The sequence below is a fragment of the Actinia tenebrosa genome, unplaced genomic scaffold (assembly GCF_029948245.1).
Source record: "Actinia tenebrosa isolate PJP-AT-01 unplaced genomic scaffold, QUT_ActTen_1.0 PGA_scaffold6__47_contigs__length_16458017, whole genome shotgun sequence".
Classification (NCBI taxonomy): Eukaryota; Metazoa; Cnidaria; class Anthozoa; order Actiniaria; family Actiniidae; genus Actinia; species Actinia tenebrosa.
In genome coordinates, this window is record NW_028292583.1 from 6,738,034 (window position 1) to 6,750,572 (window position 12,539).

The window sequence follows — 12,539 nt, forward strand, 5'->3', positions numbered from 1 at the left end:
GAAAAGATAATTTGCTTTTGAATCTCATTTTGGTGTAAAAGCTATTTTGTCGGCATTTTGTGAGACTGCCGTGCATGGGTTTCCTGTGTCATCAACATCAAGAAGAGGCCAGAGGCCTATAAACTGACTTCAAGATGGCGGTTGTCTGTTGGTAAACACTTCCAAAAAATCTTATTCTGCTTCTAAAAGGACTCGAAAATGAAGGTTAGTACTCTTGATAGAATTTGTCGATCGTAAATGAAGTATCCGTTGGGTCTTATTTGGAAAATTATTTTCCTTTTGACAGCTTTAGGGTAATGTTTAGTTTTTAATGTGTCCTCACGTTTCCATAGTGAACGTCTGTAAATAAAACTAAATAGAAATATCTCGAAAAAATAATTTCTTTCGGTTTGTGTGTGGATATAATGAATAAAAATAAGATAAATAACTTTTACATGGCTATTTTTGTGTGTGTGTGATTCTGTCTGTAGAATGAAACCGGTAGTATAGCCTGATCTAAGACTATCATTTATGCTTATTTTCCTATCAGAGAGTGTTCAGTATCCCCGAGAAAGCAACTGGTGGTGGAAATGTGAGATATTGCTGGCAACAGAGTCAAGGGTCTTACCTTGCTGTGGCTGGGTAAGTAGCCCTTGTCATAATATATTATTAATATATCTTTGGTACATGCACAAGCCAAGTCCCTTCCCCCCTGGGCTATTACAGTACATATATCTACCTTACCTTTACTACCCCCCCCCCTCTCCCCCCTTTGAAGTCTGAGTTTTTACATGTGAACAGTTGTAAAGCTGGGGAGGTAATAGATAGGCTCATTACACAGTATATATTTATATATACTGTGATATTCAAGTCTACCTTGATCATCACATTGCTACCACTTCCCCCTCCCCCGTCCCTTAATAAGAGATTCAGATCTAGAAATATTTGATCTTGAAGTACACTAATTTAACACTGATTATTCTTATGCTATTATATTTTATTATGTAGATCTACTAAAAACATCCCAATATATGACCGCCATGGCCAACAAGTTGATGAAATCATCCTTCCTGGGTTAGTGTTTATTAGCAAGAAATTACCATCATAGAGAAGGCTTTCAATATCTAGATTGTATAATAACTGGAGCTTATAGTACACTCAACAAAATTACCCGACTCCTATTGGTCGAGGGGAGTACAATTATAGCGTTAATTGTACTCCGTAGGAGTACCTGAATTAAGTCGCCTATGGCAACACTGGCCAGAACAATGTCAAAACAATTATTTTCTATCATTTTGTACTTAAAAACATATAAATAGAATTTTTAAGCCCGTAAAGAACTAATCTTTTTTATGCATTTCAGTTGCGCAATGAACTGAAAATCGGCCGCCAAATAAACAAAGATGAACGGTGTCACTTGGCATTTTTTACTGAAATTTTGTTGAGTGAACTATAAACAAAAAATCGCACGATCTTCTCATACAATTTGGAATTCATAGACACTCCAAATGTTTTGAAAGTTCTTTAATTGCACTCGCTTAATTGGCTTGTGCAACTACAAGATCTTTCAAAACATTACTCGTGTCTATTAATTTCCAAATTGTACTCGAGATGGTGCGATTTCCTATACTAATTGTAATAATATTTAAATCTTGGAAGGTGTGATGCTGCGATGTTGGTATTTTAGTTGTTTACATGTCTACATGTATTTGTCTTGTAGTCTTTTATCCTTGAGGCAAGAAATCCTTGTAGGAAAGAATAATAGCTATCTTATTTTAAATACCTTATAATTTACAAAGAATATTACTGAATGAGTGAATGCTTTGAGTGGGGAAGTACAGGTGCTGCTAATGTGCTGCCTATCACTAATTTGATCATGGGTTCAATCCCCAGACTAACCAATATATTTGAGTAGAGTTGTTTAGCTTGTTGGTTTTCTCCTGCGCCCTGCCCTGTGCTCTCTGCAAAAAATCAACTTCTAAATTATGATTTCAGGGTTCGTACGGGTCATGGAAGTCCTGGAAAGTCATGGAATTTCATATTTTCATTTTCCAGGCCTGGAAAGTCATGGAATTGTGTTCAGGGTCATGGAAAGTCATTGAAAACATTATTAAGAACAGTAAAAATGTTATGATTTATTCAGAGATGTTGCAATTATTATTTTTAGTTATTATTTAGTTTTTGATAAATATTGGTCAGTGGAAAATAATGTAAAAGTCATGGAAAAGGTTATGGAAAGTCATGGAATTCAGAGACTTCAAAAGAGTATGAACCCTGAATTTCAATATATGATGAGTTCTACAGGCTTGTTAACAACTGGCTATTAAGTACATGTACTACCCTCATAAACAAGGATGATATGGTATTCTGTTGTTGTTTAAAAAAACAAACATTGAAATCTTGGTATTTCTATAAACCTCTTCTAGGTTGTGTACTGGTATTGCTTGGGATAAAGATGGAGACACACTTGCAATAATACAAGACAAAAATGGTTGGTATTAGTTATAGCAAGGACACTCAAAACATAAACATTCAACATTTTCACCCAAATATTCTTCCATGCATCCATATTTATTCAGCCATCAATTTACATTATTCACACATCCATAATCCACTACCATACTACATGTAACTATATAATAATTTATTTATCTATCAAACCATCTTTTGCAATTACTGTACAATTATATGTCGTTTGAATGTTATCTGGCTAGTAAATGACATATAATTTGCATTATTTTGTCTCTTAAAGGAATTATTTTCTTGTGGGATTCCAATTCATTAAAGACTACACAACTGGAGAGTGGACTAAAGTATGTATTGATTAGTATTGTAGGATGCTTAATTCTTTTAAATTACGATAACAGCAAACCATTTTGTATTGCAGGGACACTCTTACTTTTTTACTCTGGTCAAAAGTTGGACCTCAATTGGCAATAGGTAGGAAGGCTTAGAGGTGCACATGAGTGTCAGTTTAATTAAGTTGAAATGAATTTTCTATTTACAGTAGTTTTAGCCTGCTAAGGAGAAGACGGAGCTAATTTTTTAGTTGTATCCATATTTGATATGTATCATATAATGTTGTCTCTTAAACAAAGAAATGATATTCAAGGAAATGACACATGTTACTGAAATAGGTAAACATTACACCCAAGGCAAAGAAATCTGTTTACCAGAGTCTACTGGAAAATGGTTGATCGCAAATAATATAATAGAATTCTAAATCAATCTAATCTTCTGTATGTGTACATAGCTCATTTAGTTCCTTTTTCATTTCAATTCCATAGGAACATCTAAGGGAAATCTTTTGATTTACAATCATCAGACATCAAGGTAATAATGCACCTGAAGTAATAGAATATAAGTTACTTTGGGAGCTCAGGGTACAGTTTCTGAGTTCAAGCATCAAAAACAAAGGAGCAAGCATAGCTAAGTTGGCTAGTGCACAGCCTTCAGAGCTTTAGGAGGTCCATAGTTGCAAACCTTATGATTTCCACATCTGTTTTGACCTGTCTCTGTTCTGTGTTGCTTTAGTAATACCCATAATAAAGTCTAATAGCCTTAGAGGGGGAAAAAAGGCACACCTACAAGTGCTTTATACATGAGCCCCTGGCTTGGAAGAATCAGGCATCTACTAACATGTTATCGAAGTAAAATAAATTAATGAAGTAACATGAAGTTTTTATCCATTTTCAGGAAAATTCCCATCCTTGGAAAACACACAAGAAAAATTATCTGTGGATGCTGGAATCAAGAGGTTGATAAAATATATTTGTTATTATTATTATCCCAGGGGGGGGGGGGGGGTGGGAGTGATACTCCCTTTGTTCAGGGGTAGGTAGGGGTGATCGGCGCTCCTTTTAGGGTTGAAAATGTTCCGGCTCAGGTTCCGGCCAAAAGTCAATTACGTAACATAACTCAGTACTTTTTGGGGTCATTTATTATGGGCGTTATCCATGCTATGCCGCTGTTTACTTTACAATGATGCACTAAATATTTCTTTAATATGATCATTGTTATAATCTTATCATACGCTGTCCTGTCAATCATTAAACCGGCGTTGATAGCTGGGGTTAATAATAAATTACTGAAATAGAGCTGTACCTTTTAGGGTCTGAAATCAGGTTGGTTTTAAGAGCCTTTTTAATTTATGCGTACCGTTTAGGGGCCATTTTAAAAATCGGCCGCTGATCACCCCTACCACCTGAACAAAGGGAGTACCCCCCCCTCCCCCCGCGGGATTATTATTCAGAGGTGTGTGATTAAATAGTCTATCCATTATGATATACAGTAGCAGTATTAGTCAGAATGTTACGAGTAGGTTTGCTTTTCAAAGTTCTGTTACATTGGGTTTGGAAGGATCTTCTATCAATTATCTGGCACATACTGGTGCATCTTAGGAAATTTATTCTGACATGCCCTGCATGGAAATAAAATTTATATTTCAAGAATGCTAAATGGGATGCTGCAATAAGTCCTACAATTTGAAATGTGCATTTTTGGTAAGTGAAGCTAGACTGCCAGCAGAATCTGTGATGCTGCAATAAATATTTACTCTGTCGAATATTAATTTTTCTCTTAGAATTTATTGGCTCTTGGTGCAGAAGATAAATCAATAACTGTTAGCAGTGCCGACGGTGATACTATCAGACAGGTAAATACCATTAACTACTTTATATAATACAACATTTTGTGATTGAGTCGTAAACTAGTAACTATTAACAAAGCACAAACGATTAATGCCAGCTTTAAATATTATTTTTATTATAGGCCACTCTCCGTTCAGAGCCAGCAGAAATCCAGTTTAGTGAAATGAAGACTGATGAGAGGAGCTCTGTTGCAGAAGCTACTGTAAGAATTTTATTCATTACACATTTAGGGTCTATAATTATACTAAACAACCTACTTTGTATAGTAACTACATAATATAATGATGAAGACTATGATAATTTAATACTTATATGGTGCAAATTCACATGTGAATATGATCAAATGCAGCGAACTACATGTCTACTAGAAAGAATAACTAAAGGTGCGATTTTCCTTCTTCAAATTTTTGTAATTTCCAGGTGAGCATGATAGTGGGCAAAAAGACATTGTATCTTTACAATCTGAATGACCCAGAAAATCCTATTGAACTAGCATTCCAAGTAAGTTTTTCTCAAATTATTTCCGGACTAGTGAAATAAATGTTCCATTCATTGTATTATAAATGTCTGAGATTTTTTTCATTTGAGTTTTGCGAATTCTGACTGCCATTTCAACTTCATTTCTTTCCTTGAATACATTTAATTCATTCCTACACTCATTCAATCATTCATGCGTTTATTCATTCATCCATTCATCCTCTCTGTCCATCTATCCTTCCATCTATATATCCATCCATCCGTTTGTCCATCATCCATCCATTTGTTCATTAAATCATTCATCATCCACTCATTTATTTTCAGTTGTTCATTTTAATGCTTCATTTATTCATTGTTGTCTCATCTTTTCATTTTCTACTTCTCTGATAGATTCTTAGCTACATGCATAAATTCATACAAACTACAATAAGTGAAAATAAATAACTTCCATCTTCTTTATCAAATATCTTTTATCTCCAGGCTGCATTTATATATTTTTATATTTTTCAATATTCCTTTTCTTGCAGCAAAGATATGGTAACATCATTGCATACAGATGGTATGTACGAAATAAGAATAAAAATATACAATCTTACATTTCACCATATTCTCCTAGAAAGACATCAATATTTATTCTCTACTCCCTTGACATAGGGGAGAGGGAGGGGGAGGGGGGGTGTATAGAATGATTTGAGAGGGCACATTTTAGTACTTTATTCACAGATCTTGCTGGGAAGTGATCACTGAAGAGTTATGGATATTCTCTTGGACTACACTTTGTTATTTTACCATGACTACCATGTTGTATGGTATTAACAAATAGAAATTTTCTATGTCCTTGCAGAATTGAAATCACTTGTTTTCAATTGCAAAATCATTGCATCCTTCCTGCCCTATAAGATCTATCTTCTTCGCTTGTATTCATAAAAGCTAGATTCAGGAAAAACAGGCAGTAATATGGCTGCTTTGTAATACCCCTGTTTGACATCAATTAAGTTCATCGTGTTTTTTAAAATATCGTATAGGTTTGGAGATGGCTACATCATGATAGGCTTTTCCAATGGATTTTTTGTTGTTATCTCAACTCATATGAAAGAAATTGGTCAGGTGTGTTAATTGTTTGTTTATTCTTGTGTCTTAACTTCCTTCTTAGATTATGTCTGAACTTTGCTGCTTATACCTTACAGGAGTTATATCAAACCCGTGACCACAAGGACTTACTCACTGATATTGCTGTATCTACACAACTGAACAAAGCTGCTTCATGTGGAGATAACTGGTAAATTATTAGTAAGAGTACAAAGCAGGGGCCGTGGAGTACCCTAAAAAGGGAAGGGGGGGGGGGGGGGGGGAGATTAAAGATTGGACAATATAAGAGACTAGTATGGGAAAAGGAGAAAAGTGGGCCTACAAACACCTGGCACTGGGAAAAGAGTCACTCATAATATTTAATTCTGCTCGATTGTAGTGGAATAATCTTTAAGGGTCTGATAAACACTTACTAGTTAATGTTCTTACTTGATATTTGCATGGGAAGTGTTATATTTCTACCAATTTTTATATAAGTCATTGATGTCATTTAATTTACTCAACACTGCTCCATGGTAAGCTGATATAGAAATTCCTCTCTAACGTTAAGATCCATTATTTTTATGGTTAAATATGCATTCATTTTTTCTAATTATTAATTTGCAGCATCAAGATTCATGACCTTAATGAAATGAAGGAAATATATGCTATCATAACTGTTGAAGATGCTGGAGGTGAGAAAATTCTTGAACTTTTTCCCACATGGACTTACCTCATATAATTAAAGTGACTGCCTTTCTATTGAACATTTAATTAGAGTCCACAAATTTGCACACACTCAAAAGCTGGTAAATTAGGACCATAGCAACCTTCAGGAACATTATTAAAAAAGCCATTATCATAAACATTTTGAACTTCAAGCTGGGAAAATCCTCAAATTGCCTCACAATGGAACACAATTGTTTCAAATCCAAGTCGTCAAGTGGAGAGTAATTTTCAATTTTTTTAACTTCTCACCATTAAGCTTTCTAAAGGCTAGTATTATAATATTAGTATGTACATTTTTTGCTGAAACATGTCTTATTACTTACTGCCACTGCACATTTAATTTACCTTAAAACTTCCATTGTGTGACTGATACTATAACTACACATCTTGTTAATACCAACAGGTAATCTAGACAAGATCTCATGGACTGATGATGGTCAGTTGATTGCAGTCAGTACTCAAAAGGGTAAGAACAAAGACAAAGGAGCTGGTTGGACGAAACCTGATTAAACACTATCCACTGGATGAATCTTTTTGAGCAAATATACTTTATCCTGATGAGATCATTCAGTTGCACAAAGCTCTAAAAAGAGTTTAATATGCTTTATTTTTGTATTGGATAAATATTTGCTAAAAAGCACTTTTATCTGCTGGATAGTGCTTAATCTGGTGGATAACACATTTGGGCTTATAGAACCAGCTCCTGACTTTCAAACCTTGCATCATTTTTTCTAGAAAATGACAAGAAACTGTAATTAAACCAGCCTTTTTCTTGTAGGTGCTATTCACGTTTATCTGACCAAGTTACCCATCCTTGGAAATTCTTGCGGAACAAAAATGGCATATCTGACTTCACTGAGAGAGGTAAATATTCACATTCATGAAGCATGCAAAGTTCTAATCTCCTTTCCTCCCCTCTTCTCCAACTTTTACAGGGTTATGACAAGGGACCTATTACCTTGATTGATTCTGAATTTTTACACACATTGTTAATCCCTGATCCCCAAAATTTCAGCACACAAATCCTGAAATGTAATATCACTTTTCAATACCAGAAATAATTCTTAGATGCCTCAAGTCAATCATTTGATTCCAATCCCTCTTCTGAACTATTAATGTGGTGTTACAGACAAGGCGATAAATTGCAACAACGATTCTTTGTGCAACAATGTTGCTCAAAAAATTGTTCTTGTGTAACATGGCGTGCAGTTATGATATTCTGTTGTGGCAACATGTTGCAGGTTTTTGAACAGACCTTCAAAACTCACAACATTGTTACCAATTATTTGCTTTGCTGCCCACACATTGTTTCACGAGGCCAACTTTTAAAGTAACGATGTTGGCAAAAATTCTTTTCATGTAACATCACTTTTAAGTAACTGATACCTTATTTGATATGTTTTTTAAAGGTCACCATTTTCGACAGCATTGCTCAGGTATGTTTTAAGCTAGGAAATGTAATTTGCTGTTTTCTTTGCTTCTAGAATTTGAGCAGCCCCCCTGAATGCCCCACCTCTCTCCCCATAAAATAGCACTGTATTGGGCTTACAGGCATGATGTTGCTCCACTCCACTGCAACCCACCTTTCCCTACCCTACCCTACCCTAGGTACCCCACCCCACCTCATCCCACCCTACCCTACCCTTCCCTTGGCCTATATCATTGTCATGATAGTTTATTGAGTAAATCAAATAATAATGAGTACTAATGTTTCCTTATTTTTTCAGGAGCGTCCACTCAGTGTAGATATTGTCGTAGAGCCCACTTTCGTAGCTCTCGGTCCCTACCATCTGGCTGTGGGTATGAACAACAGGGCATGGTTCTATGATCTGAGTGACAAAGGTAAATATCCTTGGAGTGGGAAAAAATGGTAGATTCATTTTACGGGTACTGCATTATCTTGAAGTGAGAAGTATAGTGTACTCATTCGTAGGTCACTGTAGTCCAGAACTGGACCCACTTATTTCTGTTTATGTTTGTTCTGCAAATCAACACTCGTGGGCATGCAAAAATGCATGGGAAAACAAAACAATAAACACAATTGTAAAGAGTGGGTGCAGCTCTGGACCAAGGTCACTGTGCCCTTTACTCTTAGCTTGTTCAGGTCTTGTTTCTTGTTTGGTTAATGGATCTATTTTTGTTGTTTCGTTTCAGGCACAGAGCAGTTAAAGGACAGAGAGTACCTGGGTACTGTCACTAGTCTTCATCTCAATTCAGACTATGCAGCAGTTCTCTTTGAGAACAAAGTTCAGCTGCATTTGGTAAGAAACACAAACCTATAGAAATGATATTATATCCGACCTCATAAATAGCTGTTATTACAGTAGAGCCCACACTTCTCTACTTTTCTATAGCCCATAATGCTTTGCTTCATGGGGGGTAACCAATCAAAAAACTTCCCCAAAATGAAACGTTCTTCAACTCAATATATATACTATACCTGTTTTTGTCTGTACAATATTGATGATCAGTTTATTCTGAGATAATTTTGTGGGTACAGAACATCAAGAGGTTTGGAGTTACAGAAAATGCATGTGGCGTCAAAGCAGCTCGATCTGGGGGACAAAACAATTGAATCCAAATCTCCTGAGAATTGGAACCTATTGTTTTGTCCCCCAGATTGAGCTGCATTCCAAAGGGCGGCAAGGGGTCTATACTGCTCGCTCGAACAGCCAATCAGAATGCACGATTTCTTCCGAAGCCGGATTGGGGGAAAATGTGTTATTCTACTAACATAATTACTATCTAAGGTATTATTACAAGATGATATAGAATAGGCCATTTATTATCTGCTTGCCATCCCGCACTAGATCGAAGGTGAAAGCATGGATTCATCAGGTGAAAGAGAAACACGCCTTTTCCCAGATAAAGACAGCCAAGGGAGGATAACATGCTGTGCTCTGACTTCAGAGTTCCTCATTTTCGGGACAGACGTATGTACTATAATATTTTTATCTTATCCTTATAACTTATAACGGATACAAAATGGCGTGCAAGGGCGGATCCATGGATGGTGAAGGAGGGGAATAATTACCCCCCACCTGTGGTACTGGCGCGAGGAACCCTGAACCCTGTAACGGTCACCATTCTTTTCAAAATCCTGTATCCGTTCTTGGGCGTCGTGGGGGAAGGAAAGGCAAGAGCGAAGGAAAGATTTCCCTCTCCCTCTCCCACCCCTCCCCCCACCCTAAATCAGACAGTAAGCAACGCATCTTACTCATCGAATGAGTATGCTTGATGACTGCCAGGCGAAACTTTTGTGTGCGCTGGAATATTGAGAAGCAATTATCTTTTGAAACTAATAGAGCTTCTATGAAAAAGATGCATTCAAAGACTAACTTGCCGTTTTTATACTTTTTTATGCTTTAACTCCATTAATTCTAATTTATACCTTGAATGTATGTACAATTCCTAAATCTCTTATGAGTTTTTTCAATTGCGAGAAATTGTTTCTTCAAATTCTCAAGATAATTTGATTTTTACTAATTACTAACACGCTCCGTATATAAGTTCAATATACTAGTCTTCTTTAACCTTCAGTAAGGTCATAATATCATCTATAAGTGATGCTGCACTTAAAACGTTAGCAGCTTTTTTATTAGTAAAAGTATTATCTGTCAAAATGCGGTTTAATCAAAAAATGTAAGAATAAAATACCGAGTGCCTTACTTCGATATCGAGGCAGTTTTCGTATGCCGGATATTTCGGTACTTTCGATATCAACAGCGCAGAATTGCGTTCTATCCGTCTCTACGGTATATACATATTTGTCTCTTTCTTCGCCCATCTAAATACGGGACAAATAACACCATTGCATCAGGTCAAATTAGTTTTAGCTCGGTCATACCTCGTTTCTCGCTCAACGTTACTGGTTATTCCAGTTGGACATTGTCCGATATCCGGCCGTTATTTTATGCCCTGCTTAAACATTGAGACTTTCAGCTCTGTGTCTATTCTTTATGAACTTTATATGAACTCTTTAGAAATCTTTCACACAGCAGTTTTCAACTTATCCTACAGCTCTAAAACGATTACATAACACATTTTGCAATTTCCTTCTCAATTCAGGCATTCTGAATGAATAATTGGGGTTCTGCTTACTATTTTTTATTATTGAAACATAATCCATTATTATTTTTGGGAACCAAGTTCCTAGTGACACTACAGTCAATATAAAAAGCGTTTTGGTCAGTTTACTTTTCTCCTGGATTGTTCTGCAGAAACTTCGGTTCTTCCCTGTTCTCATTTTACAGCGTGAGAAGTTTATAGCTAGACTAGTTATAGACTTCTGCTGGCAGCAATGAATCAGGCTAGCTACATTGACAGCGGAAAATGTTCCATATTTCTTTTCTAAATTCCGGCATTCTGAATGAATACACGACCAGATTCAAAAAGGAATTGCTAACTTGCAATACCAAAAATACAGTGTAATATTCTGAATAAAAAAAGTCATAATAGAACATGTTTAAAACAACCATAAAATCTGTGATCATTTTTGGTAACCAAGTTCCCATCGACACTACAGTCACTATAAAAAGCGTTTTGGTCAGTTTACTGTTCTCCTGGATTGTTCTGCAGTGGCGAAACTTTGTGAAGAACTTCATTTTGATCCAAATAGAAAGATACGAGATGAATATTGTTAGTAGTGATATAACGCCCACCAGATAGACAGAGAACAGGTGCATAACCTTTTCCTCCCTTGTCGACTGAGGAACCAGTCCGTAGACATGCCCTAAAATTACCATAGTCGAAAGAATCCAAACCAGTCCAATAGCAGTGAAATAATGCCATCTTTTAGCGAGTCGATGGTGAAATGGCCAGAACACTGCAAGCACTCTTTCCACTGAAATAAGGCAAAGTGTGTAGACTGAGGCATTTACGGATGATAGAAAAGTTATCTTAATTGCATGGGAGTCGGGTAAATTGTACGGAGCTAGTATGCTCATAATTGAAAAAAAGAACATTGAAACTCCCACAAGTAAGTCAGCAAGAATCAGGTTCACTAGAAGATAGTTGGATTTCTTCACCCGAAATGTCTTTCTCAGGAACACTGCGAGTGCGATGGAGTTGCCAACTATAATAGCCAAGCACAGAGGAAAGATAGCCTCGAACCAAATCTTTCCAATACTACTTTGATGTTCAGTCGTGCTATTGTTAAGTAGAACAGAACGATTATCAGGCATTGTTGCTGCAAGGAGAAACTCTAACTGGTCTTCTTGGCTCAACTAAAGACGGTGTTTTATTGCAAGACCCAAGGCGATCCCTTTGAGAGACTTGACAAGCAATAAGTAATAACTCTGAGAAATCCTTACGCTTTTATTAAAAATATATAATGGCAATCATATAATCATGTTTGCACCTGATTCCGCCATGGAGTGACACTCATTTTGATCAAATCTTATTGATTGATGACTTTATTAAACTGCTATCCCTCATTCTATAGTTTTAAAACTTTATGCTCTGGCTGTTTTCATTATTAGGATAAATGGTTCAATAACTAATATTACTATTCTAGAAAATCACAGAAGCTTTCATATTGACACTGAGCTGAGACGAATCCAGAAGACTGAACGACTGTGCATCTTCCCATTTCTTTAGAATTCGTTTTTCATTTTTCAAATTTTCTTTCAATTAAAT

General features: G+C 36.1%; 2 protein-coding genes across 2 annotated transcripts in view; one reads left to right on the forward strand and one right to left on the reverse strand.

Moving 5' to 3' along the window:
- The first annotated feature begins 117 nt into the window (after positions 1-117).
- The window catches only part of LOC116296765 (WD repeat-containing protein 19), a 50,639-nt gene continuing 38,217 nt past the window's right edge, over positions 118-12,539 (forward strand). Inside the window, exons 1-21 of the mRNA XM_089038770.1 lie at positions 118-204; positions 530-621; positions 988-1,053; positions 2,406-2,470; positions 2,732-2,792; positions 2,867-2,919; positions 3,267-3,312; positions 3,676-3,736; positions 4,562-4,633; positions 4,750-4,830; positions 5,049-5,129; positions 5,633-5,664; positions 6,131-6,212; positions 6,293-6,384; positions 6,801-6,868; positions 7,306-7,368; positions 7,681-7,766; positions 8,312-8,338; positions 8,630-8,744; positions 9,057-9,163; positions 9,713-9,835. Of these exons, the coding sequence (XP_088894896.1) occupies positions 199-204; positions 530-621; positions 988-1,053; positions 2,406-2,470; positions 2,732-2,792; positions 2,867-2,919; positions 3,267-3,312; positions 3,676-3,736; positions 4,562-4,633; positions 4,750-4,830; positions 5,049-5,129; positions 5,633-5,664; positions 6,131-6,212; positions 6,293-6,384; positions 6,801-6,868; positions 7,306-7,368; positions 7,681-7,766; positions 8,312-8,338; positions 8,630-8,744; positions 9,057-9,163; positions 9,713-9,835 (1,479 nt within the window). The 5' untranslated portion in view covers positions 118-198. The remainder of the gene's footprint in view (positions 205-529; positions 622-987; positions 1,054-2,405; positions 2,471-2,731; positions 2,793-2,866; positions 2,920-3,266; positions 3,313-3,675; positions 3,737-4,561; positions 4,634-4,749; positions 4,831-5,048; positions 5,130-5,632; positions 5,665-6,130; positions 6,213-6,292; positions 6,385-6,800; positions 6,869-7,305; positions 7,369-7,680; positions 7,767-8,311; positions 8,339-8,629; positions 8,745-9,056; positions 9,164-9,712; positions 9,836-12,539) is intronic.
- On the reverse strand, positions 11,213-12,085 carry LOC148905952 (neuropeptide Y receptor type 2-like). The gene has a single exon (XM_089038849.1). It carries the CDS (start codon positions 12,083-12,085, stop codon positions 11,213-11,215), a length of 873 nt encoding a protein of 290 aa, XP_088894975.1.

What these genes read in the sequence shown, in the direction of transcription:
- LOC148905952 (XM_089038849.1), bottom strand. Translation starts at nt 12,085, where the DNA reads ATGCCTGATAATCGTTCTGTTCTACTTAACAATAGCACGACTGAACAT.